General features: G+C 39.4%; 1 protein-coding gene across 1 annotated transcript in view; it reads right to left on the bottom strand.

Annotated features, from left to right (window-relative positions):
* Nucleotides 1–1,349: 1,349 nt before the first annotated feature.
* Nucleotides 1,350–21,924, bottom strand: part of nsd1a (nuclear receptor binding SET domain protein 1a) — a 23,960-nt gene continuing 3,385 nt past the window's right edge. The window contains exons 3-24 of the mRNA XM_079839491.1: nt 20,698–20,839; nt 19,659–19,831; nt 17,706–19,542; nt 17,510–17,622; nt 17,182–17,389; nt 15,716–15,807; nt 15,568–15,621; nt 13,381–13,429; nt 13,101–13,258; nt 12,824–12,949; nt 12,153–12,276; nt 10,629–10,829; nt 10,326–10,505; nt 10,077–10,233; nt 9,791–9,996; nt 7,539–7,651; nt 7,148–7,417; nt 5,912–6,028; nt 5,676–5,817; nt 5,483–5,589; nt 5,151–5,352; nt 1,350–4,215 (exon numbers count right to left, since the gene is read on the bottom strand). Of these exons, the coding sequence (XP_079695617.1) occupies nt 3,503–4,215; nt 5,151–5,352; nt 5,483–5,589; nt 5,676–5,817; nt 5,912–6,028; nt 7,148–7,417; nt 7,539–7,651; nt 9,791–9,996; nt 10,077–10,233; nt 10,326–10,505; nt 10,629–10,829; nt 12,153–12,276; nt 12,824–12,949; nt 13,101–13,258; nt 13,381–13,429; nt 15,568–15,621; nt 15,716–15,807; nt 17,182–17,389; nt 17,510–17,622; nt 17,706–19,542; nt 19,659–19,831; nt 20,698–20,839 (5,484 nt within the window). The 3' untranslated portion in view covers nt 1,350–3,502. The remainder of the gene's footprint in view (nt 4,216–5,150; nt 5,353–5,482; nt 5,590–5,675; nt 5,818–5,911; nt 6,029–7,147; nt 7,418–7,538; nt 7,652–9,790; nt 9,997–10,076; nt 10,234–10,325; nt 10,506–10,628; nt 10,830–12,152; nt 12,277–12,823; nt 12,950–13,100; nt 13,259–13,380; nt 13,430–15,567; nt 15,622–15,715; nt 15,808–17,181; nt 17,390–17,509; nt 17,623–17,705; nt 19,543–19,658; nt 19,832–20,697; nt 20,840–21,924) is intronic.

Below are 21,924 nucleotides of genomic sequence, written 5' to 3'. Positions count from 1 at the left end.
AGAATTTGGCGTAAACAGAATGAGAACATGGATCCATCATGCCTTGTTACCACTGTGCAGCTGGTGGTGGTGTAATGGTGTGGGCGATGTTTTCTTGGCACACTTTAGGCCCCTTAGTGCCAATTGGGCATCGTTTAAATGCCACGGCCTACCTGAGCATTGTTTCTGACCATGTCCATCCCTTATGACTACCATGTACCCATCCTCTGATGGCTACTTCCAGCAGGATAATGCACCATGTCACAAAGCTCGAATCATTTCAAATTGGTTTCTTGAACATGATAATGAGTTCACTGTACTAAAATGGCCCCCACAGTCACCAGATCTCAACCCAATAGAGCATCTTTGGGATGTGGTGGAACGGGAGCTTCGTGCCCTGGATGTGCATCCCACAAATCTCCATCAACTGCAAGATGCTATCCTATCAATATGGGCCAACATTTCTAAAGAATGCTTTCAGCACCTTGTTGAATCAATGCCACGTAGAATTAAGGCAGTTCTGAAGGCGAAAGGGGGTCAAACACAGTATTAGTATGGTGTTCCTAATAATCCTTTAGGTGAGTGTATATTGTATACAGTTCACCCAAAATGAAAATGATTGTGAGAAAAAAAACAAAGTTTACAGAGTTTTAGTGTGAGTACTACAATTAAATACTATATATAAGGTTGAATATAATGTAATAATGCAATGGGGGGATATTTGTGGGTCCTGATAATGCTAAATGTCTTGGGGGGTTTTTTCCAGTAAAAAGTGTCCTACATTATTTTAAATATATCTAGTGAATTCTCTATTTTCAGCTTCAAAATCATGAATATTTGTATTCTGGTGTCCCCTGTGCATTGCATTTTCAGCACCAAGTCCAAGCCTATTCATTTCCACCCCCAATGTAATAGGCCTACCAAATTTAGCATTTAGCATGTCTTGGACTATTGCAATAATATCGTATTTTGATATGTATCGAATCGTAACATGAGGGCATCGTTACACCCCTAGTTCTTCTAGAATAAAACAAACATATATAAACTTATATGGGCACTAGTATAGATGATTTTCACAGGACCCATTGCAAAATATCGTATCATATAACAGCTCTTTACAACTGAGACAAGTTTTATGTATCGTGTGTAGATGCTTGCAAGTTAAAAAAACAAGAAATGTCTAGGAAAGGTAACATTTATAAATTTTCATATGCAAATATGTAATGCTATGTCTTTGACTCTTAATTTTGTAATTTTTTGATCAACGCCATTTAATTGTCAGCAGTTATTGTTGTGCATTTGATACTCTCTGGTATGATCCACATACAAGGACAGTTGATAAAAATAAATAAATAAATAAATAGCAAACTGGTGTCTATTGTAAAATTTTACTTATATTTATTATGCACATGGTACAGTACAAAATCATGGGTCTCTAACATGGCAGCAATCTTTTTGCCCAAATGTCCTCAGGAAACTGTCATCTGTATTTCGTCCTCTTCATGGTATCAAGGGGGAACAGCGCTGAAACACAGCAGCAGATTTAGCAAACATACAAGAAACAAGGAACACAAAAATGAGTGAAAAAGATTATACAAGGTCCATAAATACAGAGACAAAAAACATGACATAGCTAAGAAAACAGAAGTACAAAGGTCAATGATGATGATGATGATGATGATAAAGAATTTAAAAAAGCTTTTTAAAAAAGCATCTGCAAGATTAGGTTGCAAAAAGAGCTATAGAACCAGAAATGAGTGTAAGGCCTAAAGGCATTGAAACATAACCCAATATCAGTGATGATGGAACATATCCCTTTTCCAAACATGTTCTGTGAATACAAACATTACTTCATTATATGAGGCAGTTTTTCAATCAGGGATTGTACCTGGTGCACAATGATATTGCAAACAAAAGGTGCTTTTATCATTTTTGAGAATAAAGTGATGGTGAGAGAAAGTTTGATATTTTTTAATTCCAAAATTAAACTGTTGCAAAAGTTAAACCATAACATGACTACTGGAAACAAAATAGGTTCCAGTACGGGAATATTTTTATTACAAATATAAAATAATTTGGGTAAAGACGGCATTTATGTGTCAAAATATGCATTTTTAAGGGTCACCTGCATCCCTCAAACATTATTGCATATATGATTAGCTTACTTGAGTCTAAATGGAGGATGACCAATGTCCATAATAAGTTTCATCAGCTAGACCTACAGGAGTATGTTGAATGAGCTTTTAGCTTGGAATTATTAAATGGTTCAAAAAGAAAAAAAAGTTACGGGCTTCATGAATATAATTGATTTCTCCTGATCTCTGAAAGAGTGCAAAACATTCAGAGGCACCTTTTAAAGTTTACCTGCTCAAAGACACATACAAACATACAAACCTGACTAAACAGAGCTGGAGATCATAACCCGCAAATTTGTAACAACGTGGGGGGAGAATTTCTCTGACATTCTGAATGGATATCGCAATGAGGCATCTTAAGATTTTTGACCAGTATTTTGAGATGGTGGTTGAATTTAAGTAACATGGGGAAGTACAAATAGGCCTTGTGTAACATCCATCTTATCTAAGAAGTACAAACTCATCTTTCCTAAAACCATCAAGACTCAAAGGCCACAAACATGGAGAATGAAAGGTGATACGATCACTCCTCTAGACTTAAAAACTTAAAACTAAAAGTTTCTTTAGTTTAGACAATGTTCTGGGAAGTGAAGTAAAATGACAGGTTTCACAAAAACACAAATGCAAGACTGAAATCAAGCAGGTTGATGCTGTGTATGTCGCACTTCTTTGTCCTTTTTTGACAGTACCACAGTTTCTTTTTTTTCACAAATCGGCTGAAAAGATGGACTAGGACTCCTATTATTCATTCTCATGTAGCCACTCTGTGATACTAACAGACAAGACCTGAAGAAATTATTTCAAGCATGGAGCGTAAAGCCTGATGATGTAGCTATGTCACTGTAATCACACGATGAAGGGTCAGCTGCGTTGGGGGTTCTGCGTTTTCTTTTCAGAAATGATCAGACATGTTCTTAAAAAACCAAATTGGTTGATCAATGAAGTGTAATCAAAATCTATGCCTGGCAGATTTCGTACGAAAGACACAACAGTGTGATGTGCCCCATTTCAACCCCCCGTGAGGTCATCCTTCTGTTTAGATCAGAGAATGTAAACAAGTCGAGGAGGAAAATGTAAAAAAAAAAGCACAAAAGAGCACCAGACACTATATACCAACAAAAGGACTGTGAAGTCACAGTCACACAGCACCAGGTCCAACCCTCTTTATGGACTTTTCCAAGAGGACTTGGGTTAAGAAGGCTTAAGAATGTTGCACATGTCCATCTTTCTCAAAAGTTGCTTTGCATTTAGCTGGGCACCAAATGGAAAAAAACGGCAGCTGACTTTCCCTGCAGGTCACCCTCTGTGCCCGCTGTCCTCATCAGAGAGAGAGAGAGAGAGAGTTTGTGTGTTCGTGAGATGGATGTCTAGCAAAAATGCAGGAGAGCTCACTTTTCACCTTCAACGGACTCATCCCATGATGATTCTTGGTCATCCCCCTCAACTTCCCCTAAGTCCTCAGTGCCTTCAAAGTCATCATCCACATATTCATCTCCCCAGTCCACCTCCTCTTCCTCTTCTTCCTCAAACCCCATCCCTTCGTAGTCCATTTCTTCATCATCATTATCATCATCATCGTCGTCGTCATCACCATCATCATCATCATCATCATCATCATCATCATCATCCACGACCTCAAGGCCTTCATCTTCTCCATCATCCCCGATCACTCCTTCCACCACCTCGCCTTCATCGCTCATATCTTCTTCCTTGATGTCCTTAGAAGGGGAAGAGGGTGGCAAAACCACATTGTCCACCACCTCGTCTGCGTATGGGTCTCTTTGGGCTTGGAACGCGGGTCTGTTTGGGGCGGGAATGAAGAGCGGAGCAGCAGATGGTAGGGCAGGCTGGGGTATCCTGCCGGACGCTGCCATATTGGGTGGCGGGGGTAGGACGGGCACATACTCTCGTATCTCACCCGGTTCCAGAGGATCAGGGCCACATGGGTCATGCTCGCTGCAGGAGAGCTTGCCGTCCAGTTTGGATATGAACAGCATTCCCTCACGGTGCTGTTTGCAATAGGAGTTGGGACACATCTCGCAGTAGGACGCTGCCTCCCTCCCGCACTCGTTACACTGATGCCACGGACACTCCCAACGGCCTAAAAAAATTCACATGAGGCAGATTCAGTCGTGATGCTACTTGAATAAAATCCTGAAAAGCTACATTCTCAGACAGTAATCATTATCCTACAACATGTAAATTTACAAATAGCTGACTAAAATAGCCAATAGTGGAAGCGTTTTTCCGTTATCTAATATTACAATATAAAGTACCTTCTTCTAAAAGTTCCTTTTAAAGTGATGAAAATAATTTTGAACATTTGAGTTTGTAAAAATGAAAAGCAAATGTTTATCTGTTTTTTTTTTAAAACAAAAAAACAAATGTTAAGTCATATTAAATCTTTTAAACTGAGGCACAGGGACCCCCAGGGGTGCCACAAGGAGGTATGTAGAAAATTAAAAAGAAAAAAAAAAAGCTGATTTTACTAAATATATATTTTTATATATTAGGCATGATTGTTACAACATTTATATGCTACTGCTTGATACTGATTTCTAAAGACAGAAATCAGGAGATTAATTATGAATATTTTACTCTTGACAGCCAAATAAATAAACAAATCTGCATAATACCTAGCAGCAAATCATGATTTTGTCGTGCTGTAACGTACACTACCATTTGGGGTCAGTAAGTAAATTGAAAACAGGTATTTTAAAATACAATAACGTCACAATATTACTGTTTTTACTGTGTTTTTTAACAAATAAATCCAGCTCTGGTGGGCATGAGACTTTCAAAGAGCATTAAAAAAAAACTGACCCCAAACATGAACCGTAAAGTAAAGGCTTTCATCTATTTTTTTTTTTTTTTCAAAATATATCAACACAAGGAAGAAAAGGGGAGCCTACCATGAAAGAAACGCATCATAATGAAACTTCAGAGCAAGGTATAAAAAAAACATAAGACAATGATGAAACAAGTTAAACAAGTTAGATTCAAAAGACTCATGCTGTTTGAAAATAAGTCACTCACCTGCAGGTCTCTTGGACAGATTCAAACAGTCGGCATGATAGACTTTAGGACAGCCGGGCTTCTTACAAGACACAATCTGCCCTCCATCACCACAGTGGAAACATTCATCCTCTCGCTCCTTGGTGACCTCCAATTGACTCTTGCGCTTCCCAGCAGCCTTCTTCTTCAGTTTCCGTGCCTTATCGTCAGATGTGGGCTGATTCTGAAGAGAAAGTTGTGTCAAATGGAGTATGACCGAATAGGTAAATAATATACAACATACAAAAAGTGCTCAACTTTAATCCTGAATATTCTTTTAAAACCAAATCTATAATACATGCTGCATGCCATACCTTCGGTCTGACACCAAGGAATCCGCTGCAGTTGGACGCCCCACATTTACACACCGTCTTCCCGTTACCCAGACACTCCAAATTATAGTTGAAAGTGAGTTCAACACCTGAAAACAGCCGGAAAAAAACCCGCTTAAATATACATTCACCCACTTTCTAGTACCATATTATCTACTTCAGAGATTAAACCCACCTGTAGGAATGTCCTCTAATGCAAACAGTCCGACCCTGGTGTCTCCATTCACCGTCCACTTCTGTGTCTCACAGTTTGGCTGGCAACAGTGGTTCATAAAACGTGCTTGGTTTCCTTTTGGCCCGGCATCTATGATGCGATCCTGCACGTACGTGAAGAACACAGCCCGGTGTCAAGGTAAGTGGAGAACATGTAATCAGGAAGATCTGGATTGAGAATCGATCCAGGTGACTGACCTTATCCAGTGTGAGCATGTAGAAGTTACAGATGTCGTTTTCCTGTGCGTGTTTGATCCTGGCTCGACACTCCTCTTCGTCAATGACCTCTCCAACATACTCATTCACAAAAGCTCCCTATTGGTGAAATGATGTAATTAAATGGGGAAAAGAGACATAATTAGTTGTGCACAAATACTACCAAATAACTAATGTAAAAAATATGACAATAATATATACATATTAGTGATGCACAGATTGCGGATATATCTGTAAACGTAGAACGTGTGTCACTCTTTTACTTTCGTTTTCAACAAATACGTATATTTCTTCAGGGAAAACCAGGGATCAATCTAGTGCTGGGTATGTGATATGTAATGTCTGTTAAAGGGATAGTTCACAAAAAAAAAAAAAAAAAAATACCCCATGATTTACTTAATTTAATGAATTTATTTATCTTTGTTAATGTTAATTTCAACATTTACAAATATTAAAATAAACTTTATTAAAATCTTGTTAACATTAGTTAATGCACTGTGAACAAACCATGAACAGCTGTATTTTTATTAACTAAGGTTAACAAAGATGAACAAATACAGTAACAAATGTACTGCTAATGGTTAGTTCATGTTAGTTAATACATGAACTAATGTTAACTAATGAAACCTTATTATAAAGTGTTACCTTAAGCATATATCCAGCCTTTGCTTGGGTTGAACTGAACATTTCATTTCTTGAGTGTGTTCGGGAAGTTGCAGTGACGAAAACAATGACATTCCAATTTAAGTTGGAAGGGAGTAAAACCCGTGTTTATAAAACCATATCACGCTTAACACTGAGAATTAGAATTGTGACGATCGGGTGCGGATATCTAAATCAGTGAAAATTCTAGTTTCGGGTGAATGGTGGGTAGATTATTTATTTTTAACAGCGGATTCGAGAGATGTTAGAGCTGATCCGTGCATCTCTTAATACATGTACACACACACACATATACATACATGCATACATACACATATATATATATATATTTTGGAATTAAATAGGCATGTTTGGCAACAGTTCTTCGAACCCCAATTGATGGAGTGTGTAGCTTTTAATTTCCTAAACAACCATGTAGGAAGACACATCATGGCCATATTCCAGGATGACAATGTCAAGATGAATCTATCTATTATCTACAATCTACTATTGCAACTTCCATTTCATGTCGACTTAAAAAAAAGAAAGAAGAAGTAACAAGTAAAAAGTGCCCACCTTCTTGATGTCAGACACACTGCGTAAACCCCACCCACGTGACAGTGTCCTGAAGATCTCCACCTCAGTGTATTGACGTTTGGTGAAGCTCTGGTTCTGACAATGCTCCCCTGCTGGACACACTTGAGGATGACACTCGTACAATAGCATGCGATTGATGCACTCCGAGTCAATGCCGCACGGGTTCTCGTCGTTGGCTTTACAGTTGCAGCGTGGTATCTCAGACAGATCTGCCGTGATTATTTGCACCTTCCCTATTGGTTTGTTCACCTGAGAGAAAATCGATCAGTGTACATGAGATCAGTGTCACCATCTGAGAAGGTGGCATTAAGAACGATATTAACACAAAAGATATGTCTGAAAGGAGTAGTTCACTCTCTATTGTCATTACCTTAATGTGTTTGTAAGGAGGAGGTTTCTTGTCGTTCTTCCGGTCTTCCTGAAGCTGTCTCATCTCCTTCTCCGCCTGCAGTTCCCTGAATCTTTCAGCTGCTTCATTTAAAGCTAAGAAAAAAAGAAAAGAAAAAAAAAAACATTTTTAAACCCATTTTCTTTGAATATTGAAGGAATTCACATTTTTAAGCAGTCGGGACATCGATTTTTTTCGTTCCTTGAGGTTCAGTTATAATGTTAATGTTTTTTCATTGTTGCATCATTCTAAGCCTGTCTTAAAATTATACATTTTTAAGGGGCAGCTGTTTTAAACATTGTCAATAAACAGCTACTGTTATGACTGGCTAAGGTCATTGCCAGGGACAAATTATCCAAACAAACATATAACCCTCCAATGCGAACCAGGACACATAAATAAACCAACCACAGAGATGATGGGCCCTATTTGCGTCCCGCGTAGACTGATATCAGCCATTAAGAGTCTGAATGCCTTTGGGCGGAGCCTATGGTGCGATGTAAAACGATTTGTCGATGTCTTGCTTTAGAGGGAGTCTTATGCAGATATATTTGCCTATGTGATGTCACATAGCCCACAAAATTACCATCAAAAACAAGCTGCTTTTGGAGCTTGATTACATACATGTTTTTTAAATAATGTTTGACATTGAAACTTGCTGATTTAAAATGGTACAAATTGTATTTTTCATTTAACGGGGACAAAGCAGTCAAACATAGTTACAATACAAATCCTGTAACTGGTGGTGTGGTGTTGTGCAGTTATGATTTGAGGTGCTTCTGGTAACTCTTTTGCTGTTCTGTATTTGAATAATACATAAATGAAAGTGGCTCGGGTGCTAAATTATGAATACACTTGAAAATGTATTTAATAAAACAAATTACTGAAGCTTTCAAAGCTTAATAAATTATATTTCTTGAGGATGTGACAGTGATGGTAGCGGATTGGCTTTTTATCCATAATTTTTATTGCTTGATTGTAAAGTGAGCCAATGTGTTTTGTTGCAGATGGAGCTACGTGCGCCCACTGTCATGCAGTATGAAATGCGTGAAAAGACCATAGCATGGCATGTACAGCAGGGCTGCCTGGTTTGGTATGTGGTTTTTGATTAGTTTAAAATGGTTAAGATTGCTTTGTATTGTTTTAGAGATTTCATTTATACGTTTAGAAAATTTAAGTTGAGGATCTAGGACCAATCCAAGATATTTAAATTCTGTAACAGAGTGAATGTTTTCATTTTGTAAGTGAATTTTAAATCTTTCGTTTAGATCAAGTTTCTGAATAGAAAAACACATGGAGACTGTCCTTGTAAGATTTAGCACCAACTGATTTTGATTGAGCCACACATGTAGACAGTACATCAGCAGACAGCTCAGGTGACTTGGCGGGTGCATAAAGAACTGCATCCTCTGCATAGAGCTGGAAGCTGGCACCTGAACAGTTTAATGGCAAGTCATTTAAAAAAGACTGAACAGCAAAGGACCAAGTATAGAGCCCTGTGGTATGCCCATTTTGATGTTCAAGAGCAAAGATTTTTCCAGGGCAACTTTAACAAACTGTACTCTAGCCTGAAGATAGGAAGCAAACCAATGTACTGCCTCGGTAGAGAAATTAAAAGATGACATTTTAGTTCAAAGCAAGCTATGGTTGATCGTATCGAACGCCTTTTTAAGGTCAAGGAATACAGCTCCCACCACATCACCCCTATCCAGGGATTTTTTTCTCATCCAGCAGCAGTTTGCAATTTCAGTTGAATAACTTGATCTAAAGCCAAACTGCCAAAAGCCAAAATACCTCTTTTATGTCAACAGATCAAGGAAAATTTGATTTCTCATGTCATTACTCCTTTAAAATATAATCAACTGGTATGCTCTGTATGATATCATAAACAATATGGTAGCATACACCTTTGAATATTAAGGCTTTACACTTCTATGATGACTTCAAATGATATGTTTTTACATTTTTGTAATCAGTGAAAATATCATAAGACAGATTTCTTCCACATTGTTACAAAAGGATCCATGTCTAGTTTTTGTCCAAATCAATGTCATCATGTCACATCTCTAATTGGTCCAAAATCGCTCTCCACATAGCTTTCTTTTAGACATCAAATATGTTCTGACAGGCTATGATGGTATGGAATCACATAGCAGTTTCAAGTTCACTGTTGTCAGACAAAGTGACTTAATTAGGACACAGTGTTAGATAACTGCTAGAACATAAAAAAATACCTTTCTTATAGATGGCATCTGCACCCTTTCCCATTTTTTCCTTATTGTTGGCATCCCCTTCCATGTAGGGAAAACAGCGAGCTTGATAGGTCCACACATAGTCTTTGGAGCCAAAGAAGTGTACAGGAAACTCCCCCACCTCATGCCTCATACGGTAGATGTTCTCAGGAATGTTTTTCGGTTGAGTCACTTCAGCGGGCCACCACCTGACACAAATGCATCAGTGAATATCATCAATAGTTCACTATAATTTTTTGGAGGAAAAATTGGTAAAACACACACAAACCTGTAGCGGCCCACTTTCACCCAAAGAATGTCCTTGTAATGGGGTTTCTTTCCTGCTCGACAGTCGTTACAGAACCAGCTTCCCTGGGGCATGTCAATGCTCAGACACTCACGGTGAAAGGCAGCAGGGCAAGATTCACAGCAGAGCAGACTTCCTCCTAAAGTAGTAAGGGACAGTTTCATCATCCGTCAGGTAAATATTGTAAGTTAAGCACCACTGATAGAGAATAGTGACGACTGGTGTACGTACCTTCAGAACACACAAAACACCAGCTAACGTTAATATGTTCATGGTTTTTGCAACCTTTGCGTGGAGTGAAGTGGTTGGGGCACAGGAAGCTGTTATTGGCCAATGGAACGCTGCCGGCAGCCATACAGTAGTCATTGGCATGGTAGGCCACAGGGCAGCGCACACAGCGGGTCAAACGGCCTGTGAGATCGGCAAGTTATGATCAAGGACATATCCTTTAGTCATATTTCAAACAACAGGTTTTATTTATTTAAATCAGTAAGTTTTTAATCTTTCCATATGCAATAGCTGAATGATGGGCACCTTTGGAGATACCAGGGTTGGTGGGGTTGGTGATGTAGCAGGACAGACAGACGTGGAGGGAGCAGCGGAAGCCGCGGTTTTGAGCGATGGTGGGGGAATGTTTCAGTATGCATTCCATATGATAAAACTTCCCACACACAGGGATCATACATCTCCTGACCTCCTTGTCAGGCTTTTTACACACAAAACATGTGTGCACACCTACAGGAAGGAAAGACGTGGACATGCGTGTTTACTAGCGTGAGGGCGGGACAACCTGTCACTCACATGAGATCACAGCAATAGCAAACCACAACCATCCAATACATTCCCGATGCATGTTAAGTCAATGCAAAGACGCGAAAAGACATTCTGCGGTGCGATTCGCGTGAATGAGGCGATTCGCGCAAATTGAGCGTTTGATGCATGATTCGTGCGAATGCCGCGAATTGCCCGAGTTGAAAAATCTGAACTTTGGATATTCGCGCCGCGTTAACCAATCAGGAGCTTGCTCTAGTAGTGACAACAATGATGAGAAAATCTGTATATTAATATCTGGATCAGACAATATGATTATCACCGTGATAACATTAAAATGACATGAAACACAACCCAGTCTCTTTTTGTTAAATGCAAGTTTATGTTTGATCAATAATACAAAAGTATAAGTAAAAGGTATAATAAGCTATACATGAAATAAAGCACACAATTCAGTCAAACATTCAAAGTCAGTGCTAGTCAGCTACAACTGTAACGTAAAGTTATAGCCTAAAAATAAAAAAGTAATGAAACTTCACTTTGCCCTCAGCCTAAACGATTTGCCAGGGAACAAATTATAGATCCATGAGACCAAAGATTGCCCGTTACATAGGCCTATACACAAGACGAATTATAGCTCGAGACACACCACAGAGACATCAGAGCCAGCGGCAGACGGCAGAAGGACTGGCCGAGGAAAGGCTACTCTTGTCGGGGTAAACGGAGCACGGAGCGCCGCTGATCCACTGGAGCTCACAACTCCGAAAACGCCAGATAAAATGTTCAAATAGGCGCTCTCTTTATAAATAAACCACAGATTTGAGCTTTAAACAACTACATTATCGCCTGAAAAAGTCTTAAAACTACGTTTTGTCACACATTAACAGTAGATTTTAACAAAAAAGACGTGTAAACACCGCCCATGTCAGCCATTTCTCAATGAGATGAGCCGGCTGGCAGAAGCCCCTTTCATGACGCGAATTCGCGTCTGTTTTGAAGTGAATGTCACGCGCGAATGAAGTAATTTATTAGCGTCATTCATGTCCGGTGTGAACGCCACATAAGAAACTTCATTGAGATATACATCCCAATAGGGAAGAAAAAACTGTTGCAACATCCGTTTCATGTTGACTTTAATGTGTTCACTGTGTAATCATTATTGAACTGAACTTTTTTTTCATGCACCTGGATTTGAGGACTGACTGCCTCATGAATCAATCGCAATATCATCATTTGAAGTAGATGATTTTGACAAGATAGATCATGTGTTAGGTGCTGGTGACTCACCCGTCTTACACTCTTGGCAGATAAACCGGCCTTTAGGTGTTTCAGTGAGGCCAATGCACTGCAGATGGAAGGCACCACAGCACTGCCCCTCACAGAGGAGCAGTTCACCCGTCTTCTCACATACCTACACCATAGAGTCCCAAAACAGTTCATTTTTAGGCCATACACTACCGTTCAAAAGTTTTTTTTTTATGTTTTTAAATGTCTCTTATGCTCACCATTTTTGACATACAGTAAAAACAGTAATATTATCAAATATTAATGTAATTTAAAACAACAGTTTTTTACTTAAAGCTGTAATTTAAAACTGTAATTTATCCCTGTGATAGCAAAGCTGAATTTACTCCAGTCTTCATTGTCATGATTCTTTATAAATCATTCTCATATGCTGATTTAGTGATCAAACCTTTTTGTAAGGATCTTTGATGAACAGAAAAGTAGAAAGGACAGCATTCATTTGAAATTCTTCACTACCAATTTATCAATTGAATGCATACTTGCTAAATATATATATATATATAAAAACATTTTTTTTTAAATCTTAGTGACTGCAAACTTTTGCATGTTAGTGTGTATCAATATATGACCAAGCTCCTAAAGCAAAAGGACTAAAAAAGGGGAAATTATATTGTCTAAATTCAATAAACATTTGGAATGCATAATATTTTTACCTGGCAAACATTCTCCTTCAACGACGCACCTCCGCCTCGCTCCCCTGATTTTCTATTGGTCAAGAAGTCACCTGATAAAGAATCTCTGCTTGAAAAAGCACTGTCATTGAGTCCTGCACCAAAAACCTGAAAATTAAACACAAAAACATATATATATATAAACAAGATGACAAATCAATTTTGAATACAACATGGGAAAACGTATACAGGTTTGGAATGACACAAGGTTGAGTAAATTATGACATCTGATGAAAAATGTGCAGTTTATAATAATGACCTCAGAGATTAGAGAGTCCTCGCCATCGTTGTGTGGCTCCTTTGCCTGAGGCTTTGACGGGCTACACTGCTCTCCTTCAAGCTGGTTCTGGCAGACACTAGGTGTGTCCTCCTGGATTGGGGACGATGTTCTTATCTCATCCTCACTTTGTGCTGCCGCTGAGGATGACAGAAATAAACCTCAATGTAAATTTTTCAAAAATACAAATGCTGGATCATTTTGAATATTCTCAATAAAATACAAATACATTACAAAATATAGTCACGCATGAAAAACAAACCTGATGCAGCACAAGGGCTTGATGCAGTAGGTCCAGGCTCTTCTGGTTTCTGTAAAAACATAAGTAGCATTGTTTGTCATATAATATTACTATTTAACAATGGTTAAATTACTTTTTGAAATATTACATTTATTTTAGTAATTTAAAAATCAATGCGATTTAGATTTAATGCCTATTACTATTAAGAAAACATTCAGTTTATAGGGATAGTTCATCCAAAAATTGTGTCATTAATTACTCACTCATGTCGTTCCAAACACGTAAAACATTTGTTCATCTTCGGAACACAAATTAAAATATGTTTGATTAAATCTGAGAGCTGTCTTTACTCTCCATTGACAGCTACCACTAAGACATTTTAGGCTTTTATTCACATATAAACATTCATCAACTCACACATCAGTTGTGGTAAAAAGAAGCTCAAGCATGGTCGCTTGACGTGCAAGAACCAATGAGGTTCATTCACGTGTTACGCAGCACGTTTGAGCTTCCACAAGAACCAATGAGGTTCATTCACGTGTTACGCAGCACGTTTGAGCTTCCACAAGAACCAATGAGGTTCATTCTCGTGTGTTACGCAGCACGTTTGAGCTTCCACAAGAACCAATGAGGTTCATTATCGTGTGTTACGCAGCACGTTTGAGCTTCCACAAGAACCAATGAGGTTCATTATCGTGTTACGCAGCAAGTTTGAGCTTCAGCAAGAGCCAATGAGGTTCATTCTCGTGTGTTACGCAGCACATTTGAGCTTCCACAAGAACCAATGAGGTTCATTCTCATGTGTTACGCAGCACGTTTGAGCTTCCACAAGAACCAATGAGGTTCATTCTCATGTGTTACGCAGCACGTTTGAGCTTCCACAAGAACCAATGAGGTTCATTCTCATGTGTTACGCAGCACGTTTGAGCTTCCACAAGAACCAATGAGGTTCATTCACGTGTTACGCAGCACGTTTGAGCTTCCACAAAAACCAATGAGGTTCATTCTCGTGTGTTACGCACCACGTTTGAGCTTCCACAAGAACCAATGAGGTTCATTCTCGTGTGTTACGCAGCACGTTTGAGCATCCACAAGAACCAATGAGGTTCATTCTCGTGTGTTACGCAGCACGTTTGAGCTTCCACAAGAACCAATGAGGTTCATTATCGTGTTACGCAGCAAGTTTGAGCTTCAGCAAGAACCAATGAGGTTCATTCTCGTGTGTTACGCAGCACGTTTGAGCTTCCACAAGAACCAATGAGGTTCATTTTTGTGTGTTACGCAGCACGTTTGAGCTTCCACAAGAACCAATGAGGTTCATTCTCATGTGTTACGCAGCACGTTTGAGCTTCCAGAAGAACCAATGAGGTTCATTCTCATGTGTTACGCAGCACGTTTGAGCTTCCAGAAGAACCAATGAGGTTCATTCTCATGTCTTACGCAGCACGTTTGAGCTTCCAGAAGAACCAATGAGGTTCATTCTCGTGTTACGCAGCACGTTTGAGCTTCCACAAGAACCAATGAGGTTCATTCTCGTGTGTTACGCAGCACGTTTGAGCTTCCACAAGAACCAATGAGGTTCATTCTCGTGTGTTACGCAGCACGTTTGAGCTTCCACAAGAACCAATGAGGTTCATTCTTGTGTGTTACGCAGCACGTTTGAGCTTCCACAAGAACCAATGAGGTTCATTCTCGTGTGTTACGCAGCACATTTGAGCTTCCACAAGAACCAATGAGGTTCATTCTCGTGTGTTACGCAGCACGTTTGAGCTTCCACAAGAACCAATGAGGTTCATTCTTGTGTGTTATGCAGCACGTTTGAGCTTCCGCAAGAACCAATGAGGTTGGACCTCAAACAGAAGCTCAACCAAACCTGCATGATGTGTATGTTCCCAGATCGATGTTTAAAAGTTAATAAATGCCTAAATTTAATATGTTCATCAAATAAAGCGATCAAGTCTCTTCAGAAAATGTGGGCTAAACCACTCAATTCCTTTGGATTACATTTACGATCTCTTTATGAACCTTTTGAAGTGTCAAAGTAGTAGTTGCGTAGCTGTCTATGGAGGGCTATAAAGCTCTCAGATTTCATTAAAAAGATCTTCATTTGTGTTTCAAAGATGAACGAAAGTTTTACGGGTTGGAACGACATGAGGGTGAGTAATTTTTAGGTGAACTAACCCTTTAAAGCGCATCCCAAAACATTACCTGCAAATCTTTGACACCTGAGTCGTCTTGGCTGTTATCTTGTTGTTTACTCTCCTTAAATAGCAGAGGTAAAAAAAAAAATGCAAACGACCCCAAAACATGTAATAATTTTTGCAAATCATATCAAGACCACAAATTCAGCACTTACCTCTTTCTTTGGGACCTTTACAGAATCTCCCTCAAAGGTGCAGTCTAGAATTTTATGCACAGGCTTACGTGGTCTCTTTCTATCTGAGGATGCTGCAAGAGCAATATAGAAGTATGTTTATACAGTGCATTCGGAAGGTATTCGCAACGCTTCACTTTTTCCACATTTTGTTATGTTACAGCCTTATTCCAAAATGGATTAAATTCTACAAACAATACCCCATAATGACAACTTGAAAGAAGTTTGTTTGAAATCTTTGCAATATAGATATATATAAACGGAAGTAGCCACAACTTTGTTATCTTGGCTGTGTGCTTAAGGTTGTTGTCCTATTGGAAGATGAACCTTCGCCCCAGTCTGAGGTCCAGTGCGCTCTGGAGCAGGTTTTCATCAAGGATGTCTCTGTACATTGCTGCATTCATCTTTCCCTCGATCCTGACTAGTCTCCCAGTTCCTGCCTCTGAAAAACATCCCCACAGCATGATGCTGCCACCCCCATGCTTCACTGTAGGGATGGTATTGGCCAGGTGATGAGCGGTGCCTGGTTTCCTCCAGACATGACGCTTGCCATTCAGGCCAGAGTTCAATCTTTGTTTCATCAGACCAGAGAGTTTTGTTTCTCATGGTCTGACTCCTTCAGGTGCCTTTTGGCAATCTCCAGATGAGCTGTCCTGTGCCTCTGGCCACTCAACCAAACAGGTCTGATTGGTGGAGTGCTGCAGAGATGGTTGTTCTTCTGGAAGGTTCTCATTTCTCCACAGAGAAACGGTGGAGCTCTGTTAGAGTGATCATCAGGTTCTTGGTCACCTCCCTGACTAAGGCCCTTCTCTCCCGATTGCTCAGTTTGGCCGGGCGGCCAGCTCTAGGAAGAGTCCTGGTGGTTCCAAACTTCTTTCATTTACGGATGATGGAGGCCACTGTGCTCATTGGGACCTTCAATGCTGCAGATATTTTTCTGTACCCTTCCCCAGATCTGTGGGGATTTCTCAGAGGTCTACAGACAATTCCTTGGATTTATGGCTTGGTTTGTGCTCTGACATGCACTGATAACTGTGGGACCTTATATAGAAAGGTGTGTGCCTTTCCAAATAATGTCCAATCAATTGAATTTACCACAGGTGGACTCCAATCAAGTTGTAGAAATATCTCATGGATGATCAGTGGAAACAGGATGCACCTGAGCTCAATTTTGAGTGTCATGGCAAAGGCTGTGAATACTTATTACATGTGATTTTTTTGTTTTTTATTTTTAATAAATTTGCAAAGATTTCAAACAAACTTCTTTCACGTTGTCATTATGGAGTATTGTTTGTAGACTTGAGGGAATTTTTTTTTATTTTTTTTCCATTTTGGAATAAGGCTGTAACATAACAAAATGTGGAAAAAGTGAAGCACTGTGAATACTTTCCGGATGCACTGTACATACAGCTGAGAGGTAAAAGTGAAGCAAGGTGTCTTAAACTTACCAGATTTCTTCTCACATGACTCTCTTTCTAACGATGTGCTTCCACAGGATGGTGATAACGGTAAAGGTGGGGCGACACCATCTGGTTGTGGTTTCTGCTCATCTTGTGTGGCCTGCTCAGAGGGTTTTTCAAGTGAAGAGCTTAAACTATCAGGTTCGATCTGTTCTGATGCCGGCTGTGCAGCATTAGTGTTGGTGATGCAAGGTCCCTTCAGGAAAAGCATGAAAGAAAATTATTCATTTACAGCAATACAGTTTGCAGGTTGAAGACCATTGGGTCAACAGAAACACCGTTAAGTGTTGTAGAAAGCGTTATCAAATTAGCTTACTGTTTTACAGGAATCAAGGGTTTTCTTGGTTTTCTTCTTTGTGGAAAATATTTGATCATATTCTTCACTCCATTCAATCAGCCTCTTGCTTGGTTTTCTGAGTCTTTTGTTTTCTGAGAACAGAAGAATTTATTTAATTTTTCGTTAAACATTTGAGATTTTGTGAACTTTTGCGACTTAATATTTCAGGGCTTACCTGAAGCATCTTTTTTATCAGGGCTGTCAGAATGAGCAGTTTCTTGAAGACTGTCTTTGAAGACTCCATTTAGCTCTGTGGACACCTTCACTACATCTGGATTCAAACCAACCGAATCGCTTTTTGGCTTTGGGCTTTTCGCAATGCCAAACTCAAATTTTTGCCATCGCTTTTTAGGAGCAACCTTGGAGAAGGTGCCCTTGCCACAGATGTCAGGAACAGCATCACTGTGAGAGTTGGACAGTTCCCCTAACAAAGGCAAACTCTTTTCAAGTGCATCCAAACCTATTGATGAGTTCTGCTTCTTTAGTGGAGAAACTAAACTGTTCCCATCATCATCTTTTTGCGTCTCCTTTTTTGCAGCTGATTTTGGCTTAGCCTTGCTCTGTTTTGAGCTGTTTGGCGTTGACGTCTTTCCCTGCCGACTGTTTTGATCCGCAATCGCCTTCCATTCCTTTTCACAAAGCACCTCATTCGTTGCGTCTTCTCCCGGTGAGATGAGAGAAGGTTCTTCCCTGATGAGAGAGGATGGAGATGTGGGAGGGATGGTTAAAGGTTTCCCTTCCTTCTCCCGGCTATCGTGCATGTCCTTCAGGAGCATTAGGAAAGTGCTGAATTTGTAGTTCGAATCCGCACGGAGCGAAGGTTCTCCTGAACTGCATTCCTCTTTGACAAGAGACCTGAAAGAAAGCTCCTTCATATCCTGGAAAGCATCCATGGGAGAGACAGAAGGAGACGGGATGGACGAAGATGATGTGTCCGAGATCATGCTCTCGTTTTTGATTTGAATGGAATTGAGGGAGGATTCAGTCACTTCTGATTTGGGGCCTTTATGTCGGGGTCCATTATGAACGCCATTTTTCTCCTTTCGGATTCTGGTAAACTTAATAAGAGTTGGGTTTGGGGGTGTGTGGGAGATGGAGGCATCCGTGGACTCTTCACTGGCCTCCGTTTTTACCTCCCATTGTTGTTTTAACAACTTAGAACGGTCAATGGGGGATGAGCACTTGTTGTTAATCTCGGAGCATTCATCGCCAGCACATGGTGAGAGAGACTTTGGCTCCTGACTTAAGTCTTTCTCCTCGGTTTCTTCGCTGGCGGCAAGTGCTCTTGACATCAAGCCACTGCTGGCAGGAAAATAGAAAGAGTGCATGGCAAAAGACCCATCTGATGACCCTGGGGAACTGCTTTCCTTCTGTCTGGAGTTCGTAGCCCTAAGTGTTTTTTCTTTGGGCGTTGACTTCTTTAGCTTACTGTTTGTTGTGCATTTTGAACTAGACTCAACTGTTTTCTTCACCGGCTTATTCGCGATGGCTTTTTTCGTCTTTTTACTTGGCTGTACTTTTTTAGGTTTAGTGCATGATTCCTTTGCAACTTCTACCTGCAGCAATTCCTCTGAACGTTTGGGGCACAGAATCCTTGGGACAGAGTCAATATCTGAATACAGACTATCTAGGGGGTCTGATTTGTGCCGTTCAGCAGCTGTGGAAGGTTTATAGTTGTCCGATGAGGAGTTTGATTTTGATTTAGATGATAAAGACCTCTCATTTAGTTTCAATGGAGATTTTACAGTTGAGCGGTTCTTTTTAGTTGCCTTCTTTTTGCTTCCAGTGTCAGGTTTTCCCCTGTTCTTAACAGATGTATCTAGTCCATTGGACAAAAGTGAGCTTGATGATGTGGACTGTGTATTAGACATTGAACAAGTGGGACTTTTCGGTGCCTTTTCTTCTGTAATAGGCATGTGCACATCACGAATTAAAGACAATGGAGGTTCACTATTGTGTGCCTCTGCCTCCAAGACACTAGCTTTCCATGATGGCATTAGACGCTTAGGAACCTGTAGAACGAAGAAATATTGTAAACTTTCTATCCAAAACATTTATGCATTCATTGTTACTCATTGATAAGCATTCATTGTTCAAAATATAATAGCATTATAAGTTGCAACACTACCGTGTATTTGTAATCTTTGTCCTTCTGTCTTCCTCTCCGTCTCAGAACAGGGAGTTTTTCAAACTGATGACCTCCTTCAAAAGGAAAAGTGGCTTTTGCCGGGACCCAAGCTTGATCTATGATCTCCCCAAACATCCTGACAAAATAGAGGCGGCATGGCCGACGACTGGGATCTGCAAGAAAATGTCATCATTCTGTGACAATATGACAACAATGGGTTCTGAGAAAAGTTTTAACAAGACATCTTGGTTACAGCGGCAGAAAAAATGCTAAATTCCCGTTGCATGGCCAAAAGAATTACAGTACATAAGCATTTACGGTCTTGAAAAGTAGAAATAACATTTACACTTTGTGTTGTTTGTCTTATAACATACTTATGGAATAAATTCTATTGTTTTAATGATATAGACAAATGGTCTGCAGAAAGTCTAAATTTTGCCAGCACTATTTTAAGGTGACACACACGTTCACGTTACATGTATTTACTACAGTAAAAACAGTAAATTATTAAGCATCATTAACTAAACCTAAAGGCCCAGGTATACTTCATTTTCCACATTACGTCTTGGGCACAGTTGAGTGCGCGAGCCTTTCAAAGTATACTCCTTTGGCCGTGAGTGCAGATAGGTGCATGTGAGCTCTATCTAGTGGACTTTTTTCAAGTGCTCAAGTTACTTGCAAATGCGATGTTGTACGTGCACCATCTGCGTGGACACTAAAATTGGGCTGCATGCGTACAGTGTGTGCGGACCCTCCTGATGACGGCCGATTCCCGAAATGATTATGTCACGCGCAAAACGATTACGTACTTTGGGCTTAAACCGAAACGTATCCCTAAAGTAAGTGCATGTAGGTAATTAATATTACTCTGTACTTATTTGTGTAATTGTACACTGTAACAACATCTCTTTAACAAAAAGTGTAAACAAAAACAAAAAGTATATATAAGTGTCCCATCATCACAATGTCACATCAGATAAAAGAATATAAACAAATTAGTCATCCACTATGACAAGGATAAAATAACAAAAGAAATCACCTTTCATTTTGGTGTGGACTTCAATCTGTGGGTCAGTGGTTACATGACAGGGCCACCAGGGTCTGCGGTTGAATTTGGCCCACACAACATCTCCAACAGAGTACTTTACACCTGGGAGCTGCTTCTTCTTTGGGCTGTTGGACTTTGGGTTAAAAAAATAATAATTTCAATGATAATTTATCAAACCTCAATAACATGAGAAGACACATGCTTAAACTGTTTGTTTATACTACTCTTTTTTTAATACTACATTTCAGATACTCTCACCTTTGAAAAAAAGAGCAGTTTGTGGGTGACAACTTAACTCAACCCACACTCAGTGTGTAAAATATAGGTCTAGTGCATACTACAGCCATTGTCCTAACTGTGACAAAGATCATGACCAGATAAGATTCAAAAAAGTATGAACCAACAAGCACTTAGCGTACACCTCTGCACCGCTGTAAAAAAAAAAAATGTAGTTGAGCTACTAGTCAACAATTCAAAGCAACTTTGTGGTTAAGTTGTGTTCAGCTTAAGGGAAGGTAAAACAAATGACTTCTGTCTATGAGAACTTGCAAATTTAAAAACAACTGGCCAATACCAACTATAAATAAACATACCTCAGCCTACAAGTTGCAAATGTGTTGCTGAAGTCGAGTTGTGTTATTTGTGCACCACTAATGTCACTACACAGTATTGCAAAAATAATGACAACCCAGGTGCGCTACTGGTTAAAAAACAGATAATCCCGTCCCAAATTCACACTATTGGTTCAGCCAATGTTGCTGTGGCAAAGCAATGTTTTAGTAGAGCCATTGCTACACTCTTTTAGACAAATCAAACTAAAAATTATTTGAGTTTCTGCATATTAAGCTGAGATAAGAGAAAGATATTTTAACTTTAAAAACCTACACAAATTGCACACTTTTAACTACTATGGTACCATGCAAAATATATCTACGTTGATATAAATACTGATACTTATAAGCATATATATAAAATCTAATGCATTTTGAGGCAGCATGTTTATCAAATTAAACAGACTTTATAATGATAGACTAACATATTGGATAAATACATTTTTTAAATGATCTGCATCGACTGTCAGCTTAAAAAAGTACTGAGATTTGTTATACTGCACATTGTGTTTTATGATATGTTTGTGTTAATAGTGAGCGAATTAAGTTTTTAATTAAATTTAAATATTTAAATGATTAATACAAACAGTGGGGTCCAAAACTACCA

This window comes from Gobio gobio (assembly GCF_949357685.1).
Source record: "Gobio gobio genome assembly, chromosome: 16".
Taxonomy (NCBI): domain Eukaryota; kingdom Metazoa; phylum Chordata; class Actinopteri; order Cypriniformes; family Gobionidae; genus Gobio; species Gobio gobio.
The sequence above is the reverse complement of the archived record's forward strand: the minus strand, read 5'-3'. Positions and strand labels throughout refer to the sequence as shown.